The sequence below is a fragment of the Grus americana genome, chromosome 9, assembly GCF_028858705.1.
Source record: "Grus americana isolate bGruAme1 chromosome 9, bGruAme1.mat, whole genome shotgun sequence".
Lineage (NCBI taxonomy): Eukaryota > Metazoa > Chordata > Aves > Gruiformes > Gruidae > Grus > Grus americana.
The window spans coordinates 18,657,100-18,684,871 of record NC_072860.1 but is presented as its reverse complement, the minus strand read 5'-3'; the positions used below and the strand labels follow the sequence as shown (position 1 = coordinate 18,684,871).

The 27,772-nt window shown below is 65.8% G+C and overlaps 2 protein-coding genes and 2 non-coding genes across 15 annotated transcripts; all 4 read right to left on the bottom strand.

The window, feature by feature from the left end:
* Positions 1–1,136: 1,136 nt before the first annotated feature.
* On the bottom strand, positions 1,137–6,554 carry FAM131A (family with sequence similarity 131 member A). The gene is made up of 6 exons (XM_054835890.1): positions 6,092–6,554; positions 4,410–4,534; positions 3,237–3,330; positions 2,821–3,003; positions 2,490–2,618; positions 1,137–2,118 (listed from the first exon to the last, which is right to left on the bottom strand). The coding sequence occupies exons 1-6, from the start codon at positions 6,120–6,122 to the stop codon at positions 1,670–1,672; spliced, it is 1,011 nt and encodes a 336-aa protein (XP_054691865.1). The 5' UTR covers positions 6,123–6,554; the 3' UTR covers positions 1,137–1,669.
* Positions 6,555–8,011: 1,457 nt separating this feature from the next.
* Positions 8,012–26,940, bottom strand: EIF4G1 (eukaryotic translation initiation factor 4 gamma 1). 12 transcript variants are annotated; one of them, XM_054835202.1, is made up of 35 exons: positions 26,845–26,935; positions 25,635–25,695; positions 24,237–24,345; positions 24,052–24,138; positions 23,719–23,751; positions 23,070–23,090; positions 22,239–22,412; positions 21,835–21,934; positions 19,983–20,095; positions 18,801–18,893; positions 18,661–18,727; positions 17,413–18,288; positions 16,138–16,226; positions 15,748–15,934; positions 15,243–15,376; positions 14,852–14,989; positions 14,487–14,660; positions 14,215–14,412; positions 13,803–13,949; positions 13,472–13,708; positions 13,291–13,395; positions 12,726–12,879; positions 12,518–12,618; positions 12,316–12,418; positions 12,094–12,196; positions 11,192–11,448; positions 10,990–11,105; positions 10,652–10,824; positions 10,369–10,494; positions 10,204–10,285; positions 9,873–9,971; positions 9,625–9,759; positions 9,454–9,535; positions 9,239–9,379; positions 8,012–9,126 (listed from the first exon to the last, which is right to left on the bottom strand). In XM_054835202.1, the coding sequence occupies exons 3-35, from the start codon at positions 24,309–24,311 to the stop codon at positions 8,945–8,947; spliced, it is 4,902 nt and encodes a 1,633-aa protein (XP_054691177.1). In that variant the 5' UTR covers positions 24,312–24,345; positions 25,635–25,695; positions 26,845–26,935; the 3' UTR covers positions 8,012–8,944. The 12 variants fall into 12 exon arrangements, with proteins under 12 accessions (XP_054691177.1, XP_054691180.1, XP_054691181.1 ...); XM_054835205.1 differs by having other exon boundaries at positions 12,094–12,184; positions 26,845–26,923; XM_054835206.1 differs by having other exon boundaries at positions 14,852–14,971; positions 26,845–26,923.
* On the bottom strand, positions 14,736–14,810 carry LOC129210447 (small nucleolar RNA SNORD66). The gene has a single exon (XR_008578503.1). It is a non-coding gene; the product is annotated as a small nucleolar RNA SNORD66 (small nucleolar RNA).
* Positions 16,016–16,092, bottom strand: LOC129210446 (small nucleolar RNA SNORD66). The gene has a single exon (XR_008578502.1). It is a non-coding gene; the product is annotated as a small nucleolar RNA SNORD66 (small nucleolar RNA).
* Positions 26,941–27,772: the final 832 nt, after the last annotated feature.

The following is a 27,772-nucleotide window of genomic DNA, read 5'->3' as shown; positions in this document are numbered from 1 at the left end:
CCGCTGCCACCACCACCCCCAGCCCCCTGGGGAGGAGGTGCCCCCCACCTGCAAGAAGAGGCGCCCGGCACAGCGCTCGCACGATGGACTTTATTTGAGACCTGGCGGGATGGAGGAGGGGGTGCTGGGGTGTGGGCACCCCGTGGGTACCCCACGGGTACCGCTGCAGCGAGGCGAGGGGCTCGGGCAGCTCCCGCGGATATGCACACACGTGCACATGCACGTACACTCCCAGCTGTGCGTACACACACACGCACACGCACGCAGAGCAAAGCCCCCACACACACTCCTGCAGGCACCCTGTACCCCACCCCCAGCCAGTCCCAGTGCCGTGGGGGGCATCTGCTGTCCCTGGAAAGGGGACGGTGGTGGGCGGCAGCAGCCCATCTGTGTGGCGTCAGGCCTGCTGGTCCCTGCACCCCCACACAGCTTGGCCATGCAGGGAGAGGGGAGCCAGCCCCACACCGGGCACCCAATGATGGGGAGGGGGGACAGATGCTGTGTCCGGCTGAGGCTGATGGAGGGTGCTGGGAGGTGCGGGAGCAGGGGCATAGTGGGTGCTCAGGGCACCCCGGGGTGCGGAGCCAGGGGGGCTGTGGCCGGGCTGGGTGAGGAGCAGCATGCAGTGGGCGAGTGGCCCCACGAGAACACATGCCATGCGGGAAGGGGGGCGCAAGCGTTGGCAAAAACTGGCATTCCTCCCCCAAATGGCGTGCCCGGACCCCCAGCATGGCCCTGAGGGGCCCCCAAGCTGGGGTGTCACCCCCGGCCAGGACGGGGGGACTGGTCACCCTTCATGTAGGCACTTGGTTCCCTGCTAGGGGTGAGTGACTCGGGGACAGGGATGCAGGTCCAGGGACCTGCCGCCTCCCACCTCTCTGCACCCCACATTGCCCCATGGCAGATTCGGGGGGCCCTGGCCAGGCTGAGCCCCTCACCATGGGGCTGGCTTGGGGGTGCTGTCACTGGTGGCCCAAAGCCTGTGCCCACCTAGCCCCCGCCTGGCCCCGTCGTCTCCCCATGACAGCCCCACACACATACAAAAGTATAGAAAGCCCCGGCACCGTGGCACATCCGCGGCCCCCCCGGCACCTCCCGGCACCCCCCAGCACCCCTCGCAGGCCCCACGCCCCGCGGCAGCAGTTCACAGTATAAAACTCGGTCCAATAAAAGCCGGCAGGGGAGAGACGAGAAAAGCCCCCCGCTCCCCAAATTCCCCCCGCTGCCCTGAGCCGAGGATGCCTGGCCTGGGGCAGGGGCACTGTAGGATACTTGGAGAGGTTTAGCCATGCCAAAGGGGGGGGGGCCCGTGCCAGAAAGGGGACCCCAGGGTGGTTTGGGTGGGAACATGCGAACAACCAGCCCCACTGACTCAGTCCCATCAGTTTTGGGGGGCACATGTGGGCATGGGGGCAGGACCTCCCCAAGCCCTTCCCCATGCCCCTTCCCCACTCTCATGCAAAAATCCAAGAGGGCAACGATGTGGCCAAGCGGGGCCGGGTCACGGCGGGGGCACACTGGCCAGTGGCCCCCCGAGCCCCCCCTGCGCCCGGCTAGTGAGGGGGAGCAGCGGGAGGGCCTGTCCCTTGCCCAGCGTGGGGTCCGGCCGGAGGGCAGCGGTGGGGGGGCTGGACCCCCACCAGGAGAGGCAGGGCACCCCAGGGGGGCATCAGGGCTCTTCGTCCTCCTCCTCCTCCTCCTCCAACGATGCCACCCCAGAGGAGGCGACGTCGGAGACTTTCCGGCGGAGCGGGAAGTCCTTGCTCAGCACCACCTCGTCCTCGGCGGGCGAGAGGCAGGCTTCGGCGTAGGACACGGAGTAGAGGGAGTCCTGGCACCGGAGCCGTGCCAGGCTCCGCAAGGCACTTTGGCTGGCCGGGGGGGGCAGCTTGGGCAGCAGCAGGTCCTCGCCCCCCAGGGAGCCCAGCAGTTTGGCAGTGAGTTCGGAGGGGGACACCATCTCCAGGCTGCAGAGGCTGGAGCAGAGGGTCTCGGGGGAGAGGGTGTGCGAGGAGTCGCTCTCGGGCTCGCAGGAGCCGTGCCGCACACCCAGCTGGCACAGGTGGCCCTGCAGCAGGTCTCGCAGCAGCGTGCTGGCGGGCACCACGCCGGGCAGATCTGCGGGGAACCAGGATGCCTGGGGTCAGTCCAGGGCTGACGGCACCAGGGGCTGCCAGCTGCCCCCCGCCCTGTGCAGGATGGGAGCAGCCCCGTGCCAGGCACCGTGCCCCCTTTGCCCACAAATTGCTGTGTGCGTGGCACCGGTAACCATCAAAGGAAAAGCAAAACATGCCCTGGCACGGGGGAGGGTACTGCCTTGCAGGGCTTCCCCGGCACGGGCACCGCTTGCCATGGTGCCAGGCAGGGGAACTACACGTAAGGGGGTGAGGAATGCAGCTGGGCATGGGGCACCCCACTCCTTCAGCCCCTGGCACCAGCGGCAGGACACCTTGCCCACCCGGCGGGTGACTGCTCCCCATGGCGCTTACCAGTAGGCTGGGAGCTCTCCGTGGAGGGCATGAAGTCCTCATCGTAGGACTCATCGTTGGAGTCATCTCCATCCACTGAGGACCAGGCTCGCAACTTGGCCTCGGCGATGGCAAACTGCTCCGCCACGCCTGGCACGGGACAGGCACGGGTCATGCGTGCACCAGGAGGTGCCCCCAAAATCCCCCTGCCCCAGTGCCTCCATGCCCACCATGTCATGGCACTGATGGAGGGATGGAGGGATGGATAGGGACAACCCGTCCCACCACCCCTGCCCTTGGCCTGGCCGCGGTGGGGGAGCGTGCCCGCAGCAGTGACCCACACGGTGCCCACCAGCGGCAAAGCGCGCCTCCTGCTCGCCCTCGCTCAGGTGGCAGTAGGAGCTGAAGGCGCTCTCCAGGGCGGCGGGCGACTCCACTGGCTTGCACCAGCCCTTCCATTCGATGAGGTGGGCGACACGGCCCTGCGCCATGGCCGTCGGCTTCGTCACGTGCTCCTTCACCACCTGCGAGATGCCTGCGAGATGTGCCCCCACGTCAGCACCCCCTGGGCACCCCGAGTGCCCTCCACAGAGCCCACGACCCTGGGACTCAGCACCCCCTGCCACCAGGGACCCCAGGAACACCTTGAGCCCCCCAAGCCCCAGAGGAGTGACCGCAATGCCCAGCCTCCTCATCCACAGGAGACCCCCTTCTTCCCCGGATGCCCCCCCCGGGCACCCCCGCGCCCCGGGCCAGGCGAACAGTTACCGTGCAGCGAGGAGCGGGCCAGGGCGGCGATCTCCTGGATGGTCAGCGCGCGCCGCGACTTGGGCAGCATCTCGACAGTGTCCTCAACATTGACCTGCCGGAGCGGGCAGGGGCGTCATGGCCCCCGGACACCCTGCCTGTCCCCTGCCCGCTGCCTGTCCCCTTCTGGGAGCCCCGTGCCCTGGGAGGGGGCTCAGTCCCACCCAGTGCCCACCCTGTGGGGCCTGGGGGGGTCTGTGCACACACACACACACACGTGTGCAGAGGGATGGTCACAGTCACTACACGCAGGGCAGTGGTACATGCACACCCGTGCCTGTGTGCACGCTCCCACACTGTTCATACACCCTTATGCTGCTACTGCACGTGCACGCACTATGCACACTCACACCTGCACTCTTGTGCATGCATGCACACACAGACCGGCTCAGTGCATACACGCCTGCACATGCCCGCTCACATAACCCAGTGTACACACGCACACACGCACAGACGCTCATACACATGCGCTAACCATAAACACGCACATGCACTCGCTGCACACGCACACCCCCCACGTGTACTCACTGCAGGTAGGGCCCTCCTCACCACGCACACACGTGAACTCACTGCACACACATGCGTGCTCACTGCGCACACTCCACATGTGCATGTACTGCACGCACACATGCACTTGGTGTGCACACATGCACCTACACACGTGTGTGCGCACACACACACACGTGCATGCCCTGTGCTAGTTGGTGCCACTGAGCATCCTCCCCAGCTTGTGTGCGCACACACACGCACATGCGTGCAAGGCCGCCATGGCCGCTCCCTGGCAGCCCCCGCCGTGCCAGGGCACCCTGCCGCATGTTCCCGTTGCCTGTCCCGACCACGCCAGGCCCCGAGCCCGTGGCCACGGGGGAAGCGATGCGGGATTTGGAGGCGCGCAACAAATTGCATTGCCATGGCAACGAGGCACCATGGACTGATTTCTCCCAGGATACAGCCCGGCTCGCGGCTGACGTCAGAGCAGCCCCGGAGCCGACTGCGAGCTGGCAGGGACAGGCGGGCAGCAGGGTGGCGGGCAACGGAGCCCATCGTGCCCCCGGCCGTGGCCAGGATGAGTGCCCTGCTGCGGGGTACCGGCACACGGGCAGCCTGGCCGGGCACGGCAAGGCTCGGTGGTACCTGGAGGAAGTCCTGGCTGTCGAAGGAGGCCTGGCGTGCCAGGCGAGGCAGCGGGCGGGTGGCGCTCAGCGGTGACAGGGCTTTCACCTCCTTCCACTCCACGCACAGAGTCGTGTCCACGGCCACTGCAGGAAGAGCCGGGGAGGTATTAGCACCTCCGTCCCCCCGGCAGCCCCCTCTGCCCCCCACCCCAGGGTAGCGGCTTCTTGTCTGGTCTGAGACCAGACACAACTCGTTGCAGGGCCACTCCAGAGCAGCCAGGTGCTGCGGCACAGGGTGACTCACGCCCGGGCAACTCTTCCGCCTGTGTCAGCGGTAACGTGCAGCCCCAGCCTGGCACAGGGGACCGGGCACCTGTCCCGGCTTGGCGGCTGTTTCGGGAGGGGTGGGGGCAGCTGGACCAGGCTAGGGGGGACAGATTGGGCCAAGGCACTGGATGCATGGAGGGAGGTGGTGCTGGGCCCTGCTGCAGGGGGCTGGTGCTCCTCCACCATCTCCAACACCCCCCTCCCCAGTTCCCCATCTCTAGGGCAGGAGGAAAAGGACCAAAAAAGGGGGGTGGGGAGATAAAAGCACGCGTCCTCCACTCCAGCAGCCCGACCTCCTGGCACCAGCATCCCAAAGGGACGGGTCCTCACCCCCTCGGGGACTGACTCCCAAGCACCAGGAAGGTCCCCTGTCACTGCGGCCCCCAGGCCAGGCCAGCCCCCAAGGAGCCAGGGCAGGATGTCCCCGAGGAGCCTCATTCCCCCTGCACTGAGATGGGCCTGACTGATGTAAACTGGCTGTGATGTGGGATATGGGGGGGCGAACAGTGCTCCCCCATCTGGGGGTAGTCGCTGGCTCCCAGAGAAGGTACTGACAGCATTGCCCCCACCTCCAGCTGTGGGCAGGGGCACCCCGTGGTGATGTTCCAGCATCAACACCCCTGCCCCCCTAGCAACAGCCCCCCCAGCCCCCCCAGCCCATCTGCAACGCTCCCAGCACTGTCCTGGCCCCCACCGGCCCCAGCGCCCAGAGCAGCCTCGGATCACAGCTACAGTCCCCATCACCGCCATCCCTTCTGCAGCTCCCCCAGGACATCTGTGGCTCCCCCACAGCACTCCTGTGGCACCCCACCTCTGCCAGCCCCCACAGCTCCTCCAGTCTCCCCCCAAACACCCCCATCCCCCTACAGCACTCCCATACCCTCTCAGGCCTCTGACCAGCACCTCAGTCCCCTTCCCAGCCCCCTGCACCCCCCACACCACCCACCAGCTCCCCCAAAGCAGCACCCCAGTGTCTCCAAACCCCCCAACCCCTAACCATCCTCACCCCCTGTATCTCCCCACACCCCCTGGGCCACCCAGCTGCCCCAGAGCAGCTTCCCCAGGCCCCGAGCCCCCCGTCCCTCCATAGCCCCCACCTCCTTATATGCACCCAAGTCCTCCAGAGCCCTCAAGCTCCCTGTATCCCCCCACCCCAATCCTGTGTGCCCACCTCCCTGTATCCCCCGGCCCCCACAGCCTCCAACACCCTCATCGCATCACCCCCGTACCCCCGGCCGCCCCTCAGCAGCCTCCCCACAGCCCCCGCACCCCCCCTCTCCACATCCCCAAGCCCCACTATACCCTGAGACCCCCCCCACCACGGACCCCAAACACACTCCCGCCCCCGGTCCCAGCCCGGCGCCGCTCACCCACCGATGGTGGTTTTGGAGCCGATGCAGCCCATGCTCCCGGGGGGGCCCCGGTGCGGGCACTACCGCCGGCTCCGCGCCGACCGCATCGCCCCCCGGTCGCATGGGCGGCCCCGGGCAGCGCCCGCGCCCCGCCGGAGGCTGCTGCCGGGCCGGGCCGCGGTGCCGGAGCCCCGAGCGGTGCCTGCGCCGGGCCGGGGAGCAGCACGTCCAGAGACGTCACTGCTGGGGGAGGAAGAGGAGGGAGAGAGAGAGGAGGGAGGGGGGAGGAAGAGGAGGAGGATGGGGAGACGGAGGGAGGAGGGAGAGGAGGAGGATGGGAGAGAAGGAGGAGGAAGGGAGGGAGGAAGGCTGGGGAAGAGGAGGACGAGGAGGATGAAGGAAGAGGAGGATGGGGGAGAGGGAGGCTGAAAGGAAGAGGAGGGAGATGAGGAGAGAGGAGAAGGAGGATGAAGGCAGCCGGAGAGGATGAAGGAAGAGGGGGGTTGAAGGAAGAGGAAGAGGGGGATGGAGGAAGAGGAGGGGGGCGCGGGAGGAGGAGGAGGATGGACGAAGGAAGAGGAGGGGGCTGAGGGGGAGGAAGGCCGGGCACCGCGGAGAGCGCCGTGCCAGCACCGCGGACAGCGCCGCCCCACCCGGCCCCGGGGCGCTGCAGCCCCCAGAGCCCCCCCGGCAGGGACACGGCCTCGGGGCCTGTGCGGGCCCCGGGGAGACAAGGGGCAAGGATGGGGACCCTCCACCACACAGCACCCCTCAGCCCCAGGCCTGCCTGTAAAACAGGGGGGCTCTCACCCTGCCTGCCCCCCCCCCCCCCACTTGCCCACCAAGGGGTTGGTGGTGCCAGAGGGAGCATACAGCCCGTGACAGGGGGGGCGAGGGTCCCATCTCACTGGAGCTGGGTTTGGGGCAGGTGGGTGCAGGCCTTGGAACATCACATCTGACAGCACCACAGCAACCCTCCCTGCAGGAAATCCAGGCCAGCACCAATGCCCGGCTGAGGGGTGTCTGTTCATTCTGAAACCTAATGATGGCAATTAACGCTGCAGCACCTTTTCCCTGGCACAGAGAGGCACAGGACAGCCCTTGCCAAGGTGCCACCCTCCTCCTTGGCAAGTAGGGTATGGGAAGAGCCGACTAGCCTCCCTCTTGACTCAGTCCCTCCCAGGCAGGGGGAAGCTCCTGGCCAGTACCCCTGCCCAGGCCCTGCTGGCCTTTCCCTGCCAGCTGCTTCCCAGCATTAGTGCTGCCAGGGCTGCAAGCTCAGACAGATCAGCCTCTAATCTGGGGAACAGCCTCCAGTTAATTATTCTGTACCCTCTGGGCCACGGCCAGGGTGACTCAGCAAGAGGCAGCTCAACACAGCAAAGACCAGAGCAGTCACAAGGGGGGCCAGCCCACCCACCCTCACCTTTGTCCCCACAGTAGGGACACCTCCACAGGGGACCCCCAGCAGCAAGCCCAGGCTTGCCCCATCTCTGCTCCACCTGCAAGACAAGGCAGCTCCCCCTAAGAGAGAAGGTTGTGGGGGGAGCCCAGCACCTCTCCCCTCTCCTGCCCCAAGGCAGAGCCCAAGCAGATCACACAGGTCCTGCCACTTCTGTGTCTGCAGGGAAAGGGACACTTAGGGACAATGGGGCTCTGCTCCACAGCCAGGGTGCTGGCAGAGCTGCCCCCCCCCACCACAGGGCACCCAGTGCCAGGCAGAGCTGGCAAGGTGGGTCCCAGGGGGCCTGGCTCCAGGCACATCCAACGCCCTTGCCCCCCCTCCCAGCCCCGGGGTGGGGGGTACCTACCATCTGCCTTGGGGTGCCAGGGGAGGCTGGCCCCTGCCTGGGCTCCAGGCTAGCACCCCCATGCCAGCCCAGGCGCAAGGGACATGGGATGGGGGGAGGGGGGGGCGGCAACAGCGGCACACGGGGCATTATTTAGCAATGTTCTTTTATTTCCAGTTTTAAGGTGAAAAGATGCCTTTAAATCTTCAATTAAATACTCCATAAAGAAAAAAAAAAGCAAAAAAAATTATTTACAAATTCACGTGACCAGTAATTGAATCCTTGTTTTAATAATTACACGTGCGGCTCGTCACATCCGGCGCTCTATAAATACAGGGGACGCGGATGCAGGGGCCGCCCCGTCGCTTGCCCAATTGTGGCCTTAAACGTTTGGGAGAAGGATGGGGGGCTTTGGGGGGGAGGAGGGGAACTCGGCCTGGCCCAGAGAGAAGGGGTCACCCCCCTCCTCCCCAGCACCCTCCCCAGGTGTCAGAGCAGGAGCTGGGGGGGAATGATTTATATTTAAAATAAAAAACCATGGGGGGGTGGGGGGGGTCCAGGCAGTGATGGAGAAATAGAGAGAGGACAGGGAAGGGGGAGAAATCACGCTCCTGTCCCCAAACCAATTTTAATAAGTTTATATATATATAATCTCTCTATATTTCAGCAAGAAGTGGGGAGGAGGAAGGAGGGGGGAGAGGAGGGGAGATATGTCCCCATCCTGTTCCCCCTCCCCATGACACGAGTTCGGGGGATACTCTGCCCCGCTCCCGGAGACCCGGTGTGCCTGTGCTGGGAGGGGGCAGAGGAGGGGCCCCAAGGGGACCCACCGCAACAGCCGCCTCTGTCAGCATCCGTTTATTATCATCGTGACAAACTAGTACAGGCCTGGCAAACAGAACCGGGATGGGGAGAGGAGAGAGAGAAGGAGAACTGAAGAGAGAGGGGGGCTGCAGGGGGTACAGCAGGTCCCTCGGCCCTGGCATCAGCAAGTCCAGGGGGGCCAGGGGTGGGAGGGGATGGAGTCGCTCCCAGGGGCACCCACTCTCTTCTCTCCCCCCCTTCCTCCTCCTCCTCACAGCTGCTCAGTTGTTGTCCGACTCGTCCTCAGCTTCCCGGAGCCAGGTGAAAAAGGCCGTCACCGATTTGAGAGCCACCCCTTTGCCCTGCTGCTCGGCTGGGTCCTTGCTGGACTCCCATTTGTAGAAAGCCTCCTCCTTGATAACGTCCTCATCGTAGAGGGCATCAAAGAACATCCGCAACAGGTCTGTGGGGGGACAAAAGGGGGCCCCTGCCATTCCCCAGCCACCAGCCAGCCTGCTGGGGTGGGGACGCGCCTGCCACCCCCCTCCTCAGCCCACGCATCCCACGAAACTCACTGGGAGGCTGGTCCAACTTCACCACCAAGGCTTGCAGGGCATAGAGTGCCTGTAGCTCCTTCTGCTCGTCCCGCAGGTACTTCTGCAGCAGTTTGGCTTGGTTGCGGATGACCAGGGCATCCACACGGTAGGGGTTCTCAACTATGGGAGACAGGGTGTGAGAAGGGAGTGGCATAGGTAGGGGGTTCCCCCCCGCCTCGCCGTCTGCTACTCACAGACAATGGCTGAGTGGCACACGGACGTCATCAGGGCCCTGATAAATGTGTTGGACGAGACCTGCTGCTCACTCAGGTTGGCCTGGAGGAGGGAGCATAGAGGGGCTGTGAGGTGGTGAGGGAGCCAGGAGGGGGACCCCAGACCCACGGGCGCTGCGCCCACACCCTCACCTCAATCCAGTCATGTATTCTTTGGTTGTTCGGGTTCTCCTTCAGCAGTTTGTCAATTTGCTTGCACAGCTCCTCTGAGGTCAGCTCCTTGCGGCTCGGCGTGTCCGAGCTGTCCCCCATCGTGTACTCTAATTTCTGGGGGAGCGGGCAGAAACGAGCCGTTACAGGCAGCTTGCGGGAACACCACACTCCCTGCAGCAGGGTCCCCCAAGGTCTATCTCTGTCCATCACCACTGCTGAGCTCCCACCTGTTCTGTGACAAACTTGTTAACATCCTGGTCCTCGGGCAGGAATTCCTTCCAGCTCAGGCCCCCGTCCCGCCACAGCTTGCCTGCGGTCTTCTGGCTCTGCAGGACAGACAGACAGTCAGCACCAGCCCCCCCTGCCCTCCATCTCTGGGGAGAGGGATACTGCGACTTAGCCATGCCACCCCCACAACCCAGACATGGTGAGGGATACCCCCCGCCATCCCCTCTGGCAGCAGAGGGGTTCAATCCCCGCATGCCACCCTGCCCCCCCCAAGCAGGCTGCCAGTCCCCGAGGCAGTGACTGGCAGCTACATGCACCCCTCACACTTACCATGCCCTTGCACAACAAGCCCAGCACCTCGACCAGCAGCGTGGTGGCCTTCCCAATGGGCACCAGAGGCTTCGTTATCTCCCTGCGGGGCACAAGAGACCTGGTTGAGCTACCTGCCATCCCCAGGAGCCCCCATGGGACCCCATGGAGGGGCACAGCTCTCACCTGAACAGCTCCTCCATGGGGATGCCTTCCTCTTGCAGGATGGGAGTGATAAGCTCGGCCAGGTACAGCCAGATGTGCGGGATGTCGATCTCCATGTCTTCTGCAATCTCCAGTATCTCCCGCAGCCTGCAGGGCAGAGGGAGGCAGTTGGGATCCAGCAGCCCCCATGCCCTCGGCTGGGAGGGACTTCGGGAGGTCTCAGTGATGGGTTCCTGCTCAAGGCAGGGCCGAATTCAAAGCCGGGCAAGCACCAGCTCGGGGCCAGGCTGCCCCGGCCCCTCACCCTTTGTAGTACTGCTCCTTGGAGAGCGTGCCCGCCTTCACCAGCTGGCACAGCAGGACCCCCATGTGCTCACGGGAGATGGTGCTCCTCTCCAGCGTGGACTCAATACCATTCTGCACAAAGATGTAGAGCGAGGAGGGGCTGCCCAGCTCCTGCACGCACTGCAGGGCTTCCTGCAGGGAAAAAGGGGGTCAGTACAACCCCACGGCCAGCCCTGGCTCCCCACTTCCTCGTTCAGGCACTGCCGGCACCCTGCCCTACAGCGGTACCACCCAAGGAAGTGGATGGCGTGTTACGGGGGCCACATGGTGCTGTGCCTGGCCACCCTCTCCTCTCACCTTCATGTCATTGATGTGCAGGTATTCCTCTATGATTGCCTTGGATTTCTTCTCCAGTTCCTCTTCTGACAGCGCAGGCTTGGGGGATGCTGCGGGAGGTGCTGGTTCTTGCTTAACTGTGAGGAGAAAGAAAGGATCAGGCATCACCTGGGACAGGCAGAGCCCCAGGCCACACAGCCAGACTCCCAGGACCCCAGCTCACTGGTCTCTCGGCTTCTGTCCCGTTCCTCCGTCATGCTAGCAGCCTTGCGCACGGCCTCGGGGCCGCCCTGCTTCTCCCGTTCTCGGCTCCTGTCCTCTGTCTCTTTGCTGAAGCTCCTCTTGGTGAGGGCAGACCTGTTCCTGTCTGCCCGCTCCCCCCGGTCAGGACGCTCCAAGCGGTCACTGCTCTTCTCTGAACGTGACTCCCGGTCCCCTCTGTCCCCAGCCTTCTCTGACCTGTCACGGCTGGAGCTGCTCCTGGGTGGGAGGAGGACAGACACAGTGTGAAGAGCTCATTGCCACCCCCCCGACCCCAGACTGCAGAGCTCTGTGAGGCAAGACTGTCCAACTCCAATCCCAGCCCTGGCCTAGCAATTGACCACCCTCAAGGGAAAACACTTTTCAGTTTCTGCCCTGTTCCCGCTTACGCACTTTGCCTTTTGCTCTGTCCCTTGGCATGGCTGAGCAGAGCATGGCCCCATCCTGCCCACACCTTCACCATTGCTGCACTGTGCTGAGATCCCCCTTTGTCTTCCTCTTCTCCTGAACAAACCCAACTCCAACTCTCCCTGGGGACCTTGTGCTCCGGCCTCCATGGGACTCCCTCCAGCCCATCAATGTCCATCTGGTCCCGGGACCCCCAGACCAGATCCAGCACCCAAGTGTGGTCCACCAAGTGCCCAACAGCAGGGAGGAAGCCCAGAGTGGCATCAGCCTTCTTTGCCACAAGGACCCATCACTGACTCCGAGCACTCCCAAGGCCCCATCCTGCCACAGGGGATTTTTCCAGCCCAGACGCCATACATTTGCCCACGTATTGACTGACCACTGCCCGATTTGGTGGGTTCCTGCCTGGGCTGCAGACCAACACACCCACACTCCAAGGCAGGGCTGGCCCCTCACCTCTGCACCACGCGGCGAGACTCCAGGCTCTCGGCAGGCGTCGACTGCTGGAGCGCTGAGAAGCGGTTCAAGGTGCTCGTGGCCGGTCGCCCTGAATCAGATGCTGGGCGTGAAAAGAGGGGAGTCTCAGAGTTCAGCACCTCCCCGGTATGGGAATTGCCAGGGGAAGGATCCCCCCTCCCACCCTGTCCAACGGCACCCAGCCAGCCCCATGCTGCCTACCTGAATCTGCAGGCTTCGCGCCAGACCCTCCGCTGCTGCCTTTGCCCCAGCTCAGCCGCCCGCCCGGCGCAAAGAGCTGGTTGTTGGAGTCAATGGATCCAGGCTGCAGGGGGAGAGACAGAGTCAGTTCTGAACCCCACGCCAAGGCAGGGTCTGGGCCAGGCAGCCAGCTCAGCTGCCCACACTGCACCCCCAGCCTCACCTTGGTGATCTTTGTTAGCCGACTGGTGTCAATGGGCCGGTTGCCCTTGCTGATGGGCACCGTGTTCCAGCCATCATCTGCGACCAGGCTCCCACGCCCACCTGGGCACAAGAGGGACAGACATAAGGTACAGCCCGGCCACAAGCAGTGCCCAGTGGGAGCAACCCACCCCTGGCAACCTCAGGTGCTCCCGAGCCCGGGCACTCACTGCTGGAGGATGGCCCGGGGGGTCCTCTCCTCTTGTCTTTTGACATGAGCTGCTGCACTTTGATGTGTTCCCGATGCTCCTCCATCTCTGCTTCCTTGTGGATCTGGTCGATAGTTTTGGGGCCCTGGTCTCCTCGCCGAGGCACCCAGCTATTCTGCAGAGGGCAGGGAAGGAGCGAAGAGGGCGCTGAGCTGGCTGGAGAACGGAGGCAGAGACACCCCCCCTTCCCAGCCATCCCACCCTCAAAGCCTCAGGCCAGTCCCCTGCCTCGGCCATCCCAGCTCCCCGTGTGCTGTGGCAGCTTTTGGCACAAAAGGGCTCAGTTTCTGGAGCCCCCCTGCATTAAACAGCTGCTGGTTACTGTGTGCCCACTACCACTACCATGCTAACCAAGGGCTGGGGGCTAGCATGGTGTCTCTGGGGCTGGCCACAGCTTACATGCCCACCTCTCCCCTCCCAGGGACGCACGGACTGCTGACATTCAGAGGACAGAGGCCAGCAGCTCCATGGGACCAAGCAGGGGACAGAGGACAGTCCCCAGGCAACAGCATGCCACGTGCCTTACCCGTCTGAGGTCAATCACATCCTGCAGCATGAAACGGATTCGGGATGATGTCTTCTTCTCTTTGATGATCTTCTCCATCTGATTGAAGTACTGGTCCATCCTGGGCTATAGAGGGACAGAGTCACAGTCACATCCCTCCCAAAGGCAAGGGCAGGGCAAGGCAGGGCAGGGCAAGGGGTACCTTGGCCTTCTCAAAGTCCAAGTCCTTGCCAATGGTGGTAAGCAGGCGGCAAAGGCACTCAAGAGACTCCTCATCATGGTTTTTGAGCAGCTTCACCACGCAGTCGTGCATGATGGCCTCTGTTAACATCTTCAGTTTGAAGAGCTCTCCAATGAACTTGATGTTGCCCAGGGATCGCCGGCGGGCCTTGTCCCGTGCCTCCTCCAGCTCGTCCTTCATGCGTGCCTTCTCCTCAGGCTGCAGGGAGGGCACGGCAGGGTGGCTCAGAGCCCAGAGCCACTCCGAGGACGCCCGCGCCAGTCCTCAGCCACAGCCTCCCACCCCAACTCACAGCACTGGCATCGTCCATCTCCTTCTGCCGCTTCTCAAAGATCTCATCGTCGTCCTTATCCTTCTCAAACTCCTTCTGGCAGCGGTTGAGCAGCAGCTTACGGAAGTTCACAGTCACTGTGGGCTTGTCTGTTGTGGGCACTTTGAGCTGCAGGGAGAGGTACAACCCAGGCAATGAGCATGAGTTGTGTCTTCCCCAAAAGCTGGCCAGCTAAGGCCCAGGCACTGCTCAAAGCAGGGAAAAGCCACCCTACACCCTCATGATGCCCTGCTAAGACTCTAGATTTGGTCCTCCACACACCCCAGTTTCCCCACCCCACACAGAAGGACCTGCACTCTGCTGAGCTCAGTTGATGCTCCTGAACAAACCCCTGCCAGCTCAGCAGGAGACCCCCCCCCAAGCCCCTGCTCACCCCCATAAGGCAACGGCACATGTTAGCATAGGCAACAGAGAAGTTTGGCTCTGAGATGGCCTTCTCGAAGACGAGGTCGATAACACCCTTGAGCCGCTCCTCCGTGTCGATGGACAACTCCATCACCTGCTTCATCAGCTGCTGGAACATCTGGGGTGTCAGCTTGTTGAGGATGCTGCGGACACGGCGGAGCAGTTCCTGCAAGGACAGCAGGGTCAGCGAGAGCTGGGCACATCCCCCACTGCCCTCCCACCGTCCGCCCCAGCTCCCACCTGCGTCTTGATGTTCTCAGGATCTTCCTCCTCGGAGGCACGCTTGCTGCTGGGTTTCCAGGCCTTCTCAGCCTTGTTCAGCTTGACATCCTCATTGAGGGACACAGTGGCAATGATTTTACGGGGTTCCTTCCTCTGGCTCTGCTGGGAGCGGCGGGGACCCAATCCTGAGGGCTGGCATGGGGAGAAGAAACTCAGCTCTTTGCTCTGGGACCAGCTGGGCTGGCTCCCAGGGTGTCCCCCATCCGCCTGCTCAGATCTCAGCTCCATCACGGACATCAGTGGCCCAGACACAGCAGCTCGAAGGTTTGATCATCACGGAAAGGCGGAGGGGGACGGCATGGGTGAAACAAGGAGACACTCACCAGGCCCCGGTTGCCCATGACGGGCCGGCCGAGGTTGGCGAAGGAGGGGGTGAAGTCAGGACTGCAGTTCATGCCGCTGAGGCGGATAGGGTCGAGCGCCCGCAGTGGGGTCTTGTTGGCCTGCGAAGGTACACAGGGCTGAGGATGCCCGGGGGCAGAGGAGCGGGACGGATCCATCCCCTAGCCTCGGCGCCGGGACAAGGAACTGGAAAGAAGGCCCCAGAGGTGCCCCCACACACCGACCCCAGGCTCAAGGCTTGTTGCATATGCTGCAACAGGATCCTGAGCACAGCAGGTAAATCCCCACCCTGCCTTGACAAGGCACAAAGAGGAGCCAGACCCCCACCCTGGGCACCACCCATGCTCCCCCAATTTCCAGGACCGCACCGACCTTGTCCAGCACCACATCCGTGATCTGGGGCAGCCCCTCGGGTTTCTGCATACTGGCAAAGATGAACTGGAAGCCCAGCAGGAACTCCCGGTCATATCGCTTCTTCTCCTCAGGGTTCAGTGGCTTCCATTGCTCTGCAGTGGGGGGCAAGAGGGAGACCCTGATGTGGCCTGTCCAGTGTCCTCCACCCCAAGCTGTGGCCGCTCTGGGCCCACTCAGGGACCAGCAGGGTGGGACATAAACAACCACAGAGCTGCCCCAGCCTGGTGTGCCATGAGCACGATGCTGCTTGCTTAGACAGAAGGCCTGATGCTATCAGCTCCCTGCCTCCTGCCCGGACCCTTGCACTGGGGCCTCTGTCCCCCAACCCACGCCAGGCTTTGGGGACAAGATGGGAGGAGAAGGTGAGGTTTAGGACAGCTAGACCATGCCACCCCCACCCTCCCCACTGCTGGGTCCAGAGGTGGTGGCTCCCAGCGGAGGCCTGGACCAAGGCACGGCTCACCTTCCTTGTAGCGGTACTTCTGGTCAGCAGCCTTGCCCTTCTCTGGGGCCAGCTTGTCCTCCTTCTCCTCCCACGTCTCCTCCGACTCTTCGTGTGGACGGGCAGGGGCCACGTCCTCTGCTTCACGGGCAGGGGTGGACGCGGGGGGCTTGTTCTCCGCCTCCGAGGCACTGTCACTGATCTGAGACTGCACGGGGAGGGATGGGGACAGCTGTCACCCCATGAGCCTGGTCCTGCCCCCTTGACCCCGCACGCCAGTGTCCGCCCTCCCCTCAGATCCTCATTACCATCACGGAGCATCAGTGGCCCAGACACGATGGCACAAAGCAGAGTTCATCACAGGAGGAGATGGGACACAGGGTGACCCCCAGACACCGCTGGGACACTCACCTCTTTAAAGGCATCCAGCAAATCGCCTACTGCCTCCTTCTTGTTCAGCTCCTTCATCCTTCGCTTCTTCTTTGGCACCGACACGGCGACTGGGAGGAGAGGCAGGGAGGTGAAGGACAGGAACCCTCTCGGTCCTCCATGTACCCTGACACCAGCTCCGGGGTCACCAGTGAGGCCCCAGTAACACCAGGTGAGCTTCAGGATGGGGCCATGGGGAGCCACAGAGATGTGGTCCTGCCACCCCAGCACAGCCCCTGCGTGCCCACCTGGGCGTCTGCAACCCGGTGGATCCTACACACAGCCCACCACGGCACCCTCCTCCCTAAGCATGCACCCCAGAATACACCCCACAAAGACACACCTCACACCTCTCCCCACCTGTGCGCTACACCCCAATTTACTCTGTGCCTCTCAGAAGCACCCCATCCACATCTCTTCCCTAGCGCAGTGCTCCCCATCCTCCTCAGGGGATCCCTGCAGACACCCACACCCCTCTGCAGGGCAGCCCTTACGGGGACACCCCCATACACACCTCTGCCCCTAGATACGTTCCCCTCCCAGGCACTCCTATACACCACCCCATACAGAGGTGCTCCCCAGAAGCACATCTGCCCAGGTCACCCTCCTATAGCACCCCTGTATCGCTGCACAGCGTGCTCCATATGAACATGTCCTGTGTACCAGTCTCCCCCATCCTCCCCCAGTACTCCTATGTAATGCCCAAACTCCCGTGCACGGTGCCTAATAAAAAACCAACCAAACACAAACAAACAACATCACCCCAGCACATCCCAGGGCACCCCACCTTCCCCAGGCACCCCTATATACTTGCATACCTCTATGCAGGGTGCCCCACACAACTATGGCTCCACATTCTCCCCTGCCACCCCTCTGCTTGCTGCACCTGTCCCCGGACAGCTGGGGACAGTCCTCAGATACAACCCCAATACACCCGCCCTACACCCCCGCATAAGGCATCACATAAAACACGCTTCCCTCATGGCACCCCATACACACACCCCTCTATACCCACCTATACTCCTGCACACAGATGCACTCCCCAGACATCTCCCCCCATCTTGCTGGCCACAGGCACCTTGTTCCCCCCCCAGCACCCCGTACCCACACATCCTGGGTCACTTAATCCTGTCCCCCTCTCCAACATGCTCCCTGTACCCCGTGCCTAGCACTGTACCCTGGTGACTCCCCCACATCACCCAACACCTGCCCTGGGGCACCCCACGGCCCCGCACGTCCCAGCCCAGTATCCCCAACCTTGCGCGGTCGCCTCTGAGGTCTGCGAAGGGGCAGGGGCTGGGCTTGAGCTCCGCTCCTGGCCCTCGCTGGGGCCTTCGCTCTCCTCCTCCTCCTCCTCTGCCGGTGGGGAGACAGGGGTGCCGGGCTGGGCTGGCTCCTCAGGCTCCGAGATGGGGCTGATGTCCGACTCAGGCTGCTCCTCGCTCGGCTCCGCTTTGCCAGTGCCCTCCACCCCGTTGGGCAGGGGCAGCTCTTCGGGCTGGGCGATGGGGGAGTCCAGGGTGGGCACGGGCACCGGTGCAGGCACCAGCGCCGGCTGGCACACGAGCGCCTCAGGGATCATCTCAGGCGCCTCCTCTATGACCCCGTTGGCCTCTGCGGTGGGCTCGGGGCAGGGCTCTTCCCGGGGTGGCGGGGGGCTGGGGGAGGCGGGTTTGGCGGGCGCTTCGGGGGCCTGCGGTACGACGGGCGGCGGCGACGGCGCGGCCGGCACCAGGGGCACGGCTGGCATCGGGGGGACAATGGGCACTGGCGGCGCCTCAGGGGGCACAGGTGCCTGCAGGGCAGGCTCCGGGAGGGGAATGGCAACCTCCTCTTCCTCCTCCTCCTCCGCGGCGACCCTGTCCATGTCGGGTGCGGGCACGAGGGGCAGCTCCACAGCCCCTGGCACTGTAGTGATGGCGCTAAACGTCTTGTGCGGGTCGGGCGGCGCCTCGCCCAGCTCTGCTTTAGTGTCCACGTCCACGGGGGGCTCCATTGGCACCAGCGTCACGGCCGAGAGCACCACGGGCTCCACCTCGGGGATGAGGGGAGGGGGAGGTGACGGAGACGCCGACTTGCTGGGCTCCAGGGAAACGGGCTTGCTCACCACCGGCGCAGGCTTCGGGCGGTCATCTGCAAGGTGGGCAGTGTTAGTGGGGGGCTCCCTGATCCCCTGCTCACCCCACTTCCCCCTCTAAATCCCTCCATCTACAGGAGGAGCAGGGACAGAAGTGCCAACCCACATCACAAACAGGTGACAGGGACAACAGAGGTCCTCCAGTGCCCAGGGGACAGCTGGGGTGAGCAGATAACCCCCCATAAACCCTCCTAGATCCAACATGGGGACACCAGTCCCCAGGTACGTAGGGAGCATGTTTGACCCCACAAGCCTCAGGTGAACAGAGGAACGTCGGAGCTGGCATCTCGCACCCCGCAGTGCCAACAACGGGGACCCTGGTAGCAGCCGTGCCAGCTGGCACACCCACCCCTGGCGCAGGCACTTACCTGGCCGGACAATAACTGCTACATGGGGGGTCTCTCCGTTAGCCTGGGGCTCCAAACCACTTCCAGCCTGGGGGGTACAAAGAGGGAGTTCAGAAGGGCCCCGTGCACATCCCACTGCCCCAGTCCGGGAGTTCCCTTACCTGCGGAGGGGTGGGGGTGGATGAGGTCCTTGCTCCGGACATGATTTCTTCAGTGATGTCTTTGCCGCCTTGGTTGGGGTCTCGTATCCGGATCTGTCCGCGGGTCAGGGCAGAGAGAGGGAAGCTGTCAGCAGGGTGGAGGGGACAGCACACAGACCACCCTCTTTCCCCGGGCCTGACACCCCCAGGACACCCCCTAGTCCGAGGGGAGAGATGAGAGGCTCATTCAGCACTGTGCCTGCCCTGGCTACGTGCAGCCTGGGGACCTGGGGGAGCCATCTCCTGTCCCCCACAGGGCACAGAGCCCCACAGACACCAACCAGTCCCGATGCCTGGCAGGCAGGGACAGCGTGGGACAGAGTGAGCCTCACAAGCCATCGTGCCAGGCAGCCGGAGCCAGCGCCATGTCCCCAGGCCAGTGCCCATCTCCAGGGCTCAGGGGATCCCAAGGCATCACCACGCTGGCACAGGGGCTGCAGGGACACCCCCCCCTCAGAGACAGCACAGGGGACTGGCCTCGGCACGCAAAAGTCATGGTGAGCCACGTGCCACCTCAGGCACAGCCCACACACCCGCAGCCTCACTGGCCCCGTGCCTGCTGTGGGCGCAGTAGGAGCCACAGGGCACCCTGCTGGGGGGTGAGTGGGGAGGACACATGGGTTCAGGACTCCGGTGGGGGGCACAGGGCAGCCAGGGGTCCCCACCCCCAAACATGACCTGCTCCCAGGGCAGCAAGAACAGAGCCCAAGGAGGCAGCAAGGCCTCTCTGCCAAGTGCCGGCATCCCCCCTCCCTGGCCTGGCGGCACCCCCTGCGCACCAGTGCGGGGCCACGCCGGCAGCTGCCCGGCTCCCTGCTATAAATAGGCCCCACGCGAGGCCTCCGAGTGCCGGCATCTCCAGGAGCAGACAGCAGTTGGCAGCCGCGGCACCCCCGCCCCCCCCCCGGGAGCCGTGACTCAGCACAACACTGCCCGTCGGGACAGCCAAGGTCGCCAGCACCCACCGCGCCCCCCAGTCCCCTGCTGAGCCCCCCAACCTGAGGGACACGGCCCTGTGCCGTCCCTCCCTTTCCCAGTGTGCTGCACCCCATCCCACCCCACGCAGGGCAGGCACCCAGGGCTGGCACCATCCCCGCCTGCACGCGAACACCCCCCCGTGCCCGGAGGCAGACGGTTCCTTACCGTCTTGCGCTCTCGTTTTGGGGGGATTGGCGGCTGCTGGCTCACAATGACCTGGGCGGCGGGGACCCCCGCTGGGAACTGCTGTACCCCCTGTGCCGGGTAATAAGCACCCGCTGGAGGAGAGGAGAGAGCGTCAGATGGACTGTCCAACCCAGATCCTCCAATTCTGTCCTGGGGACCCCTCGATCCCCCAAACGCAGGGGTCTGTCGGGAGCCTGGGGAGCCCGTGCCGCTCTGCAGCAAACCCCCATCGCATCCGGCCCGAATCATCCCAACCCGCCCGACAGGCCCGACCGAATTCCTTCCCCGTGAAGCAGAGCGTCCCCGCGCCACCCCCACGCCAAGCCGGGCCCCGCAGGCACCCGCCATGCCCACCGGCTCCACGCCACCAACCGCCCCACCGGGACACTCAGCCATGCTGGGTGCGGGTGTCCCGGCATCATGGGCGGCCGCCTTCTTGCTGGCGCCCTTATCTCCCCAGAGCCGGCACCAGCCCGAGGGCGGCACCGGACAGCCCCGTCCGCACCCTCCATTCACACCCAGGCCAAGGGGCTCCCCCATGCAGCCCGAGCCCCCCGCAAGCCCAGCCCAGGGGAGGGAGCCATGCCGGGGGCTGGAGGCAGAGCTGGACCCCATCCAGGGCTGGCACTGCCCCTGAGAGGCATCCGCTCCTTCCAGGGCATCTGCGAGCATCACCCCCAGAGCAATGCCACAGGGATACGGGGCGGGGGGGGACACATGGGGGACACAGGCACAGCTGGGCCCCAGCCCCCTCCGGCTCCAGAGCCTTCCCAGCTGCGCTGAGCCTGGAACTTGCCAAGGTGCTCCCTGACCCTGAGCCAGGGACTGCTCCCTCTGCTCAGGGGAGACACTGGGGCACTCCGGGTGAGGGAGGGAGACCCCCAGCTGCCCAGCCCCAGGAGGGCCATCCCGCCTCGCCCATTGAGGGACACGCCATGCCGAGCCACCCACCCACTCTTGTTGGCAAGGGGCACGCTGCTGCCAACTCACATGGGAACAGCCGCAGCCCCAGAGCAGAGGCAGGGAGCAAACCCATCCCGGGACCCCGCAGACACCCCCAGGGCTGGGCACGGAGCCACAGCTGTGCCCTGGCCTGAGCGCGGGAGCCAGCCGCTGCTGGGGGCCACCTCCCTCCTCCGAGGGGCCAGCTGGGCCCCAGGACAAGCAGGAGGGAGGACGGGCACGTACCTGGCTTAGGAGAAGCCCATCTCTGCCCCGGTTATGCTTTGCTGCCGTGCCGGGGCCGGAGGCCTCAGCTCACATTTCTGTGTCTGCCGGGCCTCCCCGGACGGACCAAGCCTAAATATAGTCACAGCCCGGGTGGCCACATGCGAGCGGGGGGAAGAAGGGGGGGGCTGCTCACACTGCCGCTCCCCAGCGCCGGGAGAGGGCAGGCACGGCACGGCTCCAGCACCCCTGGCTCAGCTCCTTGGGGTAGGGAGCTGAGGGGGGGGTCAGCAAGCACAAAACTGCTCACCGCCTTGACAGCGAGCAAGGGGGAGCAGGGGATAAAGTCTGCCCCGGCCCTCTGCCAGGAAAGTTAAACATTAAACAGTCCCGATTTGGAAAAGGGCGGGGGTGGGTGGACCGGTGGGACACGATGCGCAGCCCTCAGTGCTGATGGGAGACAGGCAACACCCCCTGCCCCCCAAAACAGCCTGTAACGGAGTCACAGAGATGGCCCCTGTGAGCTTGCAAAGGCAGAGGGGTCTCTGCTCAGCTCCTGAGTGCAGGGGGCTGCAGGGAAGCCAGAGGCAGGGGACCAAAAAAAATAGGGGAGTGCTGTCGCTGGAAGAGCACCGGGGAGCAGCACAAATCCCCCCGTCTGTACCGTAAGTCCCAAACTCTGTGGGGCTGGCTCCAGGGTAAAAACTCGGGGCACCAGGCTGGACTGGGTACTGTTGGGTTGGGACGACGTACGTGGAGCGACCCTGCAATGGAGGAGAAGAAGAAAGGTCAGTTACATCCCCCTGCGGGGCACAGATGTACTCCCAAACCACTGACGTACCCCCAAACCTGCCTGTGAACCAGCTGGGTGCCAGGTCAGGGGAACCAGCACTGCCTGCTGCCTCTCTACAGAGCCAGGCAACACCCTGCTCAAATCAGTGGGTGCTCAGAGAGCCTGGGGGACCCCCTCTGCCCCCCCAGAACAGACCTGGGCTCCAACCCCGGGCAACACCCCCCACCGGTGCCCACCCCAGCCCCCTCCCACAGAGCCCGGGGCACAGCCCTCACCTGTCCGGGAATGTAATAGGCTCCTTGGGAAGGTGTGTAGGATATCTGGGAGGGTATCATCATCACCTGGGAAGCGGCTGGATACACATGGGCAGGGGGGCCGGGCCGGGCCGTCGTGTTACTCTGCACGCGGGACGCACTGGCGGGAGGCTGTGCCCTGTTCTGGTAGAAATGCTTGGGGAGAGATGGGGCATGGCATCAGGCGGAGCGCCAGCACCTCCACTTGGCACCCACACACCCGGGGTGGGACACCCCACACCCCCCCCGCTCCGTGGGGAGCAGCTTGGCAGTGTGCATCACCCCAAAAAGTCAGCGTGGGCACGGGGAGAGGGGCCGCAGCTCTGGGGGCGATGGGCAGAGGGGAGAGACCCCCACCCACCCCCTGCCCCGAGATGAAGCCCCCTCCCCCCCGGTCCCCGGAGCTGACCCCCACCCCAGCACCATCCTGTCCCCACGCACCTGTGGGGCCACTTGGGTCCACCCGACCCAGCTCATGCCCGGCGTGGCCCCCTCCCAGCCCGACGGGGGCCAGCAGCTCCAGCGCCCGGAGCTGGCCACAGCCGCACGCAGCTCAGCGGCGGCAGGTCCCAGCGTGCTTCGCACCGGTTCCTGGCTCGCACTGAATGCTGGGACCTGTAGTCCCACCACGCCGAGCCAGAGCCGGACAGCCAGGGCATGCGGAGCCAGCTATTCCCCCCCGGCCCATGCCATTCATCCCAACCCAGCTTCTTTGCTGGGCAGGAGAATCCCCAGGAGCAGCAGCTCAAGCCCAACAGCAAGTGGGCAAGGAAGGGTCTGCGCACACACCCCGGGGCAAGGAGAAAGCGTTACCTGAAGAGACCTGAATCCTCCCTGTTAGCAAGCGCACGCGTACAGAGGGAAAAGGGGAAAGAGAGAGACAGGAGTTACCCGCATTGGGACAGTGCTTGGATGCAGAGTGGCTGCCAGAGGAGGGGACAGGAGGCTGGGGAGCCCTTTGCCCAGTGCCCACATCCCAAATCCACTGGGGTCCCCTATAGGGACCCCCCAAGGGGCAGGGAAGGGTCTGAGGGGCTCCCAGCCAGCACAGCCAAGGATGTCACCAGATCTTTCCCCAGCAGCTCCTCCACACGAGAGGGCTGATGGAGGTCCAGAGCCTCACATGGCACCTCAGGGCCTTGGGAGACCCCCCCAAAGTAAGGGGGAAGAGGAGGATGAGGAAGGGCACAGGCAGAAGCAGCAGCCTGGGCTGGGGTTAGCACAGGCACAGCCACATGCTGCAGGCTTCATGCAAGGAAGAAATTGGGGAGACACTGCAGGGAAACACACCCCCCCCCCCCCCCCCCGAAGTCAAGCAGGTGTCCCTCACTTTCCCCAGATCAGCCCATCCCACGGCTCTGGGGTCCCACGTGCTCCCCAGCCCCTTCGTGCCCAGGGTGGGTGTTTCTGTGCAGTGTCGGGGCAGGGTGCTTGGCATGCGGTGGGGGAAGCGGGTTAGTACCTGCTGGTGAATAGCCCGAGGCCCTGTTGGAAACTGAGAGAGGAGGAGAGGGAGGTTTGGGGCAGGGGAGGAAGGAGAGAACAGCAGTCACTCGGTGGGCATCCCTGGCCAGAGGCATCTGCCCCCCCACCCCAGGGCCAGGAGGTCCCTGGGCAGCGGCCATGGTCTGGATCACGGGCGTGCTCCCCCTCACAGGCGCACACCAGCCCTGGGGGGCACCACGGGACTCCCTGCACCCCTGAGCACCGTGGTAGTGGGGGCTGTTTGGCCAGGAGGCATAAAGCTGCTGGATCCCCCCCTATAGCTCTCTCCAACCCAGGGCAAAGCCCTTACCTGGCGCGGCTGAGAAGGCGTATTCATTTGTGAGGTCGGTGCCGGGTTAAAAACCACAGGTGCCGTCTGACCAGGTGGGAATGTCGGCTGGAGGGAGGCAGGGAGGGAAGGAGATGGCACCACCGCCCCCAGCACGAACCAGGGAGGCAAAGCTGGGTCCCCCCCACCCCAAAGGGGACGGTTACCTGCGGCAGTCCGGGAGAAGGGGCAGGGTGCGGGGCTGTCGGGGCTCCTCCTGTGGGCTGTGGAGCTTTGTTCATTTCATGGGGTTGTGCATAAGGATCCCCTTGCTATCTGTGGGGATAGGGACAGCGGGCGTAAGCTGGAGGTGGGCAGCACCCCGGGCATCTGTCTCCTGCCCATGTCAGCCCCAAAATGGAACATCTCCAGCCCCTCAGCATAAAGCCAGCCACCGGCCATGCCCCACCAGGGCACGGGGAGAGAGCGGGCACTGCAAAGCTGCCCAGCTCAGGCAGGTCCCCATGCCCTGCGGAGCAAAGCCCCCCGTCGTGCTCCAAACCCAGCTGTGCCCACTGGCAGGACTGACCCCCCCTCCCAAGGTGAACCTGCAGAGCCCGGCCAGGCACCTCACACAAGCAGACACCAGTGCCCGTGACCTGCCACCAGCATCCAGGCCACCACCAGCTCCGGGGGGCTGGGTGGGCCGGCGGCACCCCGGCGTCAGCCATGCCCAGCTCCACCCCGGCTGACCTACTAAGCGCTTCCCCCGGCCGGCCAAACCTGTTCCTGCCGGTGGCGCTGGGTCCCCAGCGTACGCCACAAACGCCTACCGGGGAGGGCAGGGAGCAGCTCCCATGTCCGTCTGTGTCCCCCCCCCCAGCACCACCGATGCTCCTGCCCACTGCCCTGCCCAGGGGAACCTGAAGCCCCCCGCTGCCGCCAGCACCCAGATGGCCCGGGCAGCCTCCCAGCTGTCCTGGGAAGGACTTGGCAGCCGGTGCCACTCTCCCCGCCCCAGTGCAAAGGCCACTGGGGCAGGAAGAAGAGGCGGTGCCCCCCACCCCACCGGGGGTCTCCTGCACCCCACAGCACCCAGCAAGCCCACTGCCGGCCAGGGCACCCTAGGGAGCAGCGGCGGTGCCTCCTGTAACCTGACGCCCGGCCGCGTCAGCACTGCCAGCCCTGCCGGCCCCCAGCCGTGCAGTGGGGCACTGCCAGGCACGTCCTGCTGGCATCCCCAGGGGCACGGGATGCCTTGAGCCCCCGGGGCCGTACCCTGGCATGGGGGGTACCGTTCCATCATCACAGGGGTCCCCGCAGCCACAACCCCAGTGGAGATGAGTCCTGCTGGGGTTTCGGGAGATGGCAGGGGCTGGACTGCACCCCCCGGTGCTCCCCCCAGCCCCCTGCTCACCGGGGCACCGACCACCCGGCACTCCTGCCCTGCCCAGCCCTGGGATGCAGCAGCCTGGACCACCTTAGCTCGGCCTTGGCACCAGTCACCCCAAAAAAGAGGGGAGGGGGGTGTCACGTAGGGGAGGAGACGCCCAGGGACATCCCCGGCACGGGCAGACCCGGCCTCCCCCACCACCGGCACAACCGGGAGCGAGCGGGATACTCACCCCCCCGCGGGAAAAACCTGGGCCGGCTGAGCGGGCCTGCAGAGACCGTTCATCCGACTGACTTGGAGAAAGGAGGGAGGGGAGAGACAGATCAGCCCGGGCCCTGCCGGAGGGGGGGGGGGGGGGGGGGGGGAGCCCAGCACAGGCCCCGCACTGCCCCCTCCCCGGCCGGCCCGGCGGTGCCCGGGGCGAGACAGGTCCCGTCCCGGGGCGGGGGAGGGGGGGGGGAAGGGGAACCGCCGGGGGGTTTTGCAACAGGAGGAGCTGCCGCGGCCGCTGCCTCCCCCGCGCCGGGAGAGGCCGGGGCCCGCGGCCTGCGCCGAGCCCGCAGCCGGGGCGGGGAGTCCCTGCCCGAGTCCGGGCCCTGGGGGCGGCTGGGGCAGCCAGGCCCCGTCCGAGCGGGGGACCGGGGAGCGGGAGCCTGGGCTCCGCGGCGGCGGGGACGGAGTCGCCTCAACCCAGGGGGGGGAAAAAGGAGGGAGATAAGGCGGGGGGGCAGGCGGCAGAGCCGGGTCAGAGCGCGGCGCCGGCCCGGGAGCAGCCGGCCCCACCAGGCCCGAGACCGGCCTCGCCCCCAGGCCGAGGCGGCGGCCCGGCCGGCTGGCGCTGCCGGCTCCGTCCCGGGGCGGCGGGTAGGCCCGAGGCGCCGGCACCATCTTGTCGGTGGGAGGGGGCCGCGGCGGGGGGGGGGGGGAGGCAGGCCGGGGCGGCGGGGCGCGGCGCGGGGCCCGGTGCGGCATCCGGCGGCCCCGCTCCCCCCCGCGGCGGCGGCGGCCTCTGCCAAGGACACGTGTCACTGCCGGCCGCCGCCATGGCCCGCGGCCCCACCGGCACCGGCACGGGCGGGCGCGGCGGGGCGGGGGCGGCGGGGCACGCACCACGTGCGGCGGCGGGCCTAGGCGGGCGCGGCGGCGGGAGCACGTGCGCGGCGGCAGGGCGCACCGGCCGGCACGTGGGCGCGGAGCGGCACCGCGCGGGACCACCGGGGCGGCGGGGCTGGGCCGGGCCCCAGCAGGGAGCGGAACGGGACGGGGCAGGGGAGGGGGCCGGCGGCGGGGCGGCGCCCACGTGGTGGTGGTGGCGGCGGCGGCGGCGGGGCCCGGCGGCGCGAGGCCCGGGGCGGCGGCGCGCGGCTCGGTACCGGTACCCCCCTCCCCCCCACACACACGCCCCCCCCGCGGCGCGCGCCCGCCCCGCCCCCGCCCGTTACCTTCAGTCTCCTTCAGCGCGCGCGGCCCGACGCAGCCGCAGCGCAGCGCAGCACGACCATTTCCGGAGCCGCGCCGCGCGCAGGGGCGGGGCCGGGCGCCGCCGCGGGGGAGGGGCGCGCGGGGGTGGGGCGCCGACCGCCGCGCCTGAAGCCGCTCCGGGCGCCGCCCGCGACACGTGACGCCGGCGCCGCGCCCCTGCCGGCACTGTCACGTGGCGGGGAGGGGTCTCCGCTCGCCCCGGCGGAGGGGTGGGGCGGGGAACGCCCCTTGCACGCCACGCCTCCCGGCTGGCCACGCCCACCGCCCCGGCTTTCCCCGCACACCCCGTGCGGGAGCACGTGGCGCGCCGCCGCACCCGGAACCGGCACCCGCCCGGGACCCAGCCGGCCTCCGCACCCGCAGCGCCATCCGGGACCAGCACCCACCCAGGACCTGCGTCCATCGGCGTCCGCACTCACCCGCGACTTGCACCCCTCCAGCGCCCAGCAGCTGCACCTTCCCGGGACCCACCCGGCACCTCGCCCCTATCCTGCACCCACCCCACGCCCATCCCAGCCTCTATCCAGCACCCTGCGCCTGGGCACAGCCCCCGCACCCACGAGCCCAAGCACCCGGCTGGGGCAGGGCGCGGACGCTGCCGGTTTTGGAAACAGGACAGGGTTTTCCTCTCTCCTAAAAATACTTCCCCCATGGCCTCCACCCTGCCCCAAGACTGATTTTAACCCTGATCCTGGCCCTGGATCAGAGCCCAGCGCGCGCTGGGGGCAGCTGCAGCCAGGGAGTCGCCACCCAAGACCCCCTAGGAGAGCAGTCCAGCCGGGGACAGGCAGCGCTGGCTGAAGCGGGTGCCAGCACAGCGGGGAAGGGAGTCACAGGGTGCTGGCACACCCTGCCGCAACAGGCACTGGGGGTGCCGCAGGGCCACAG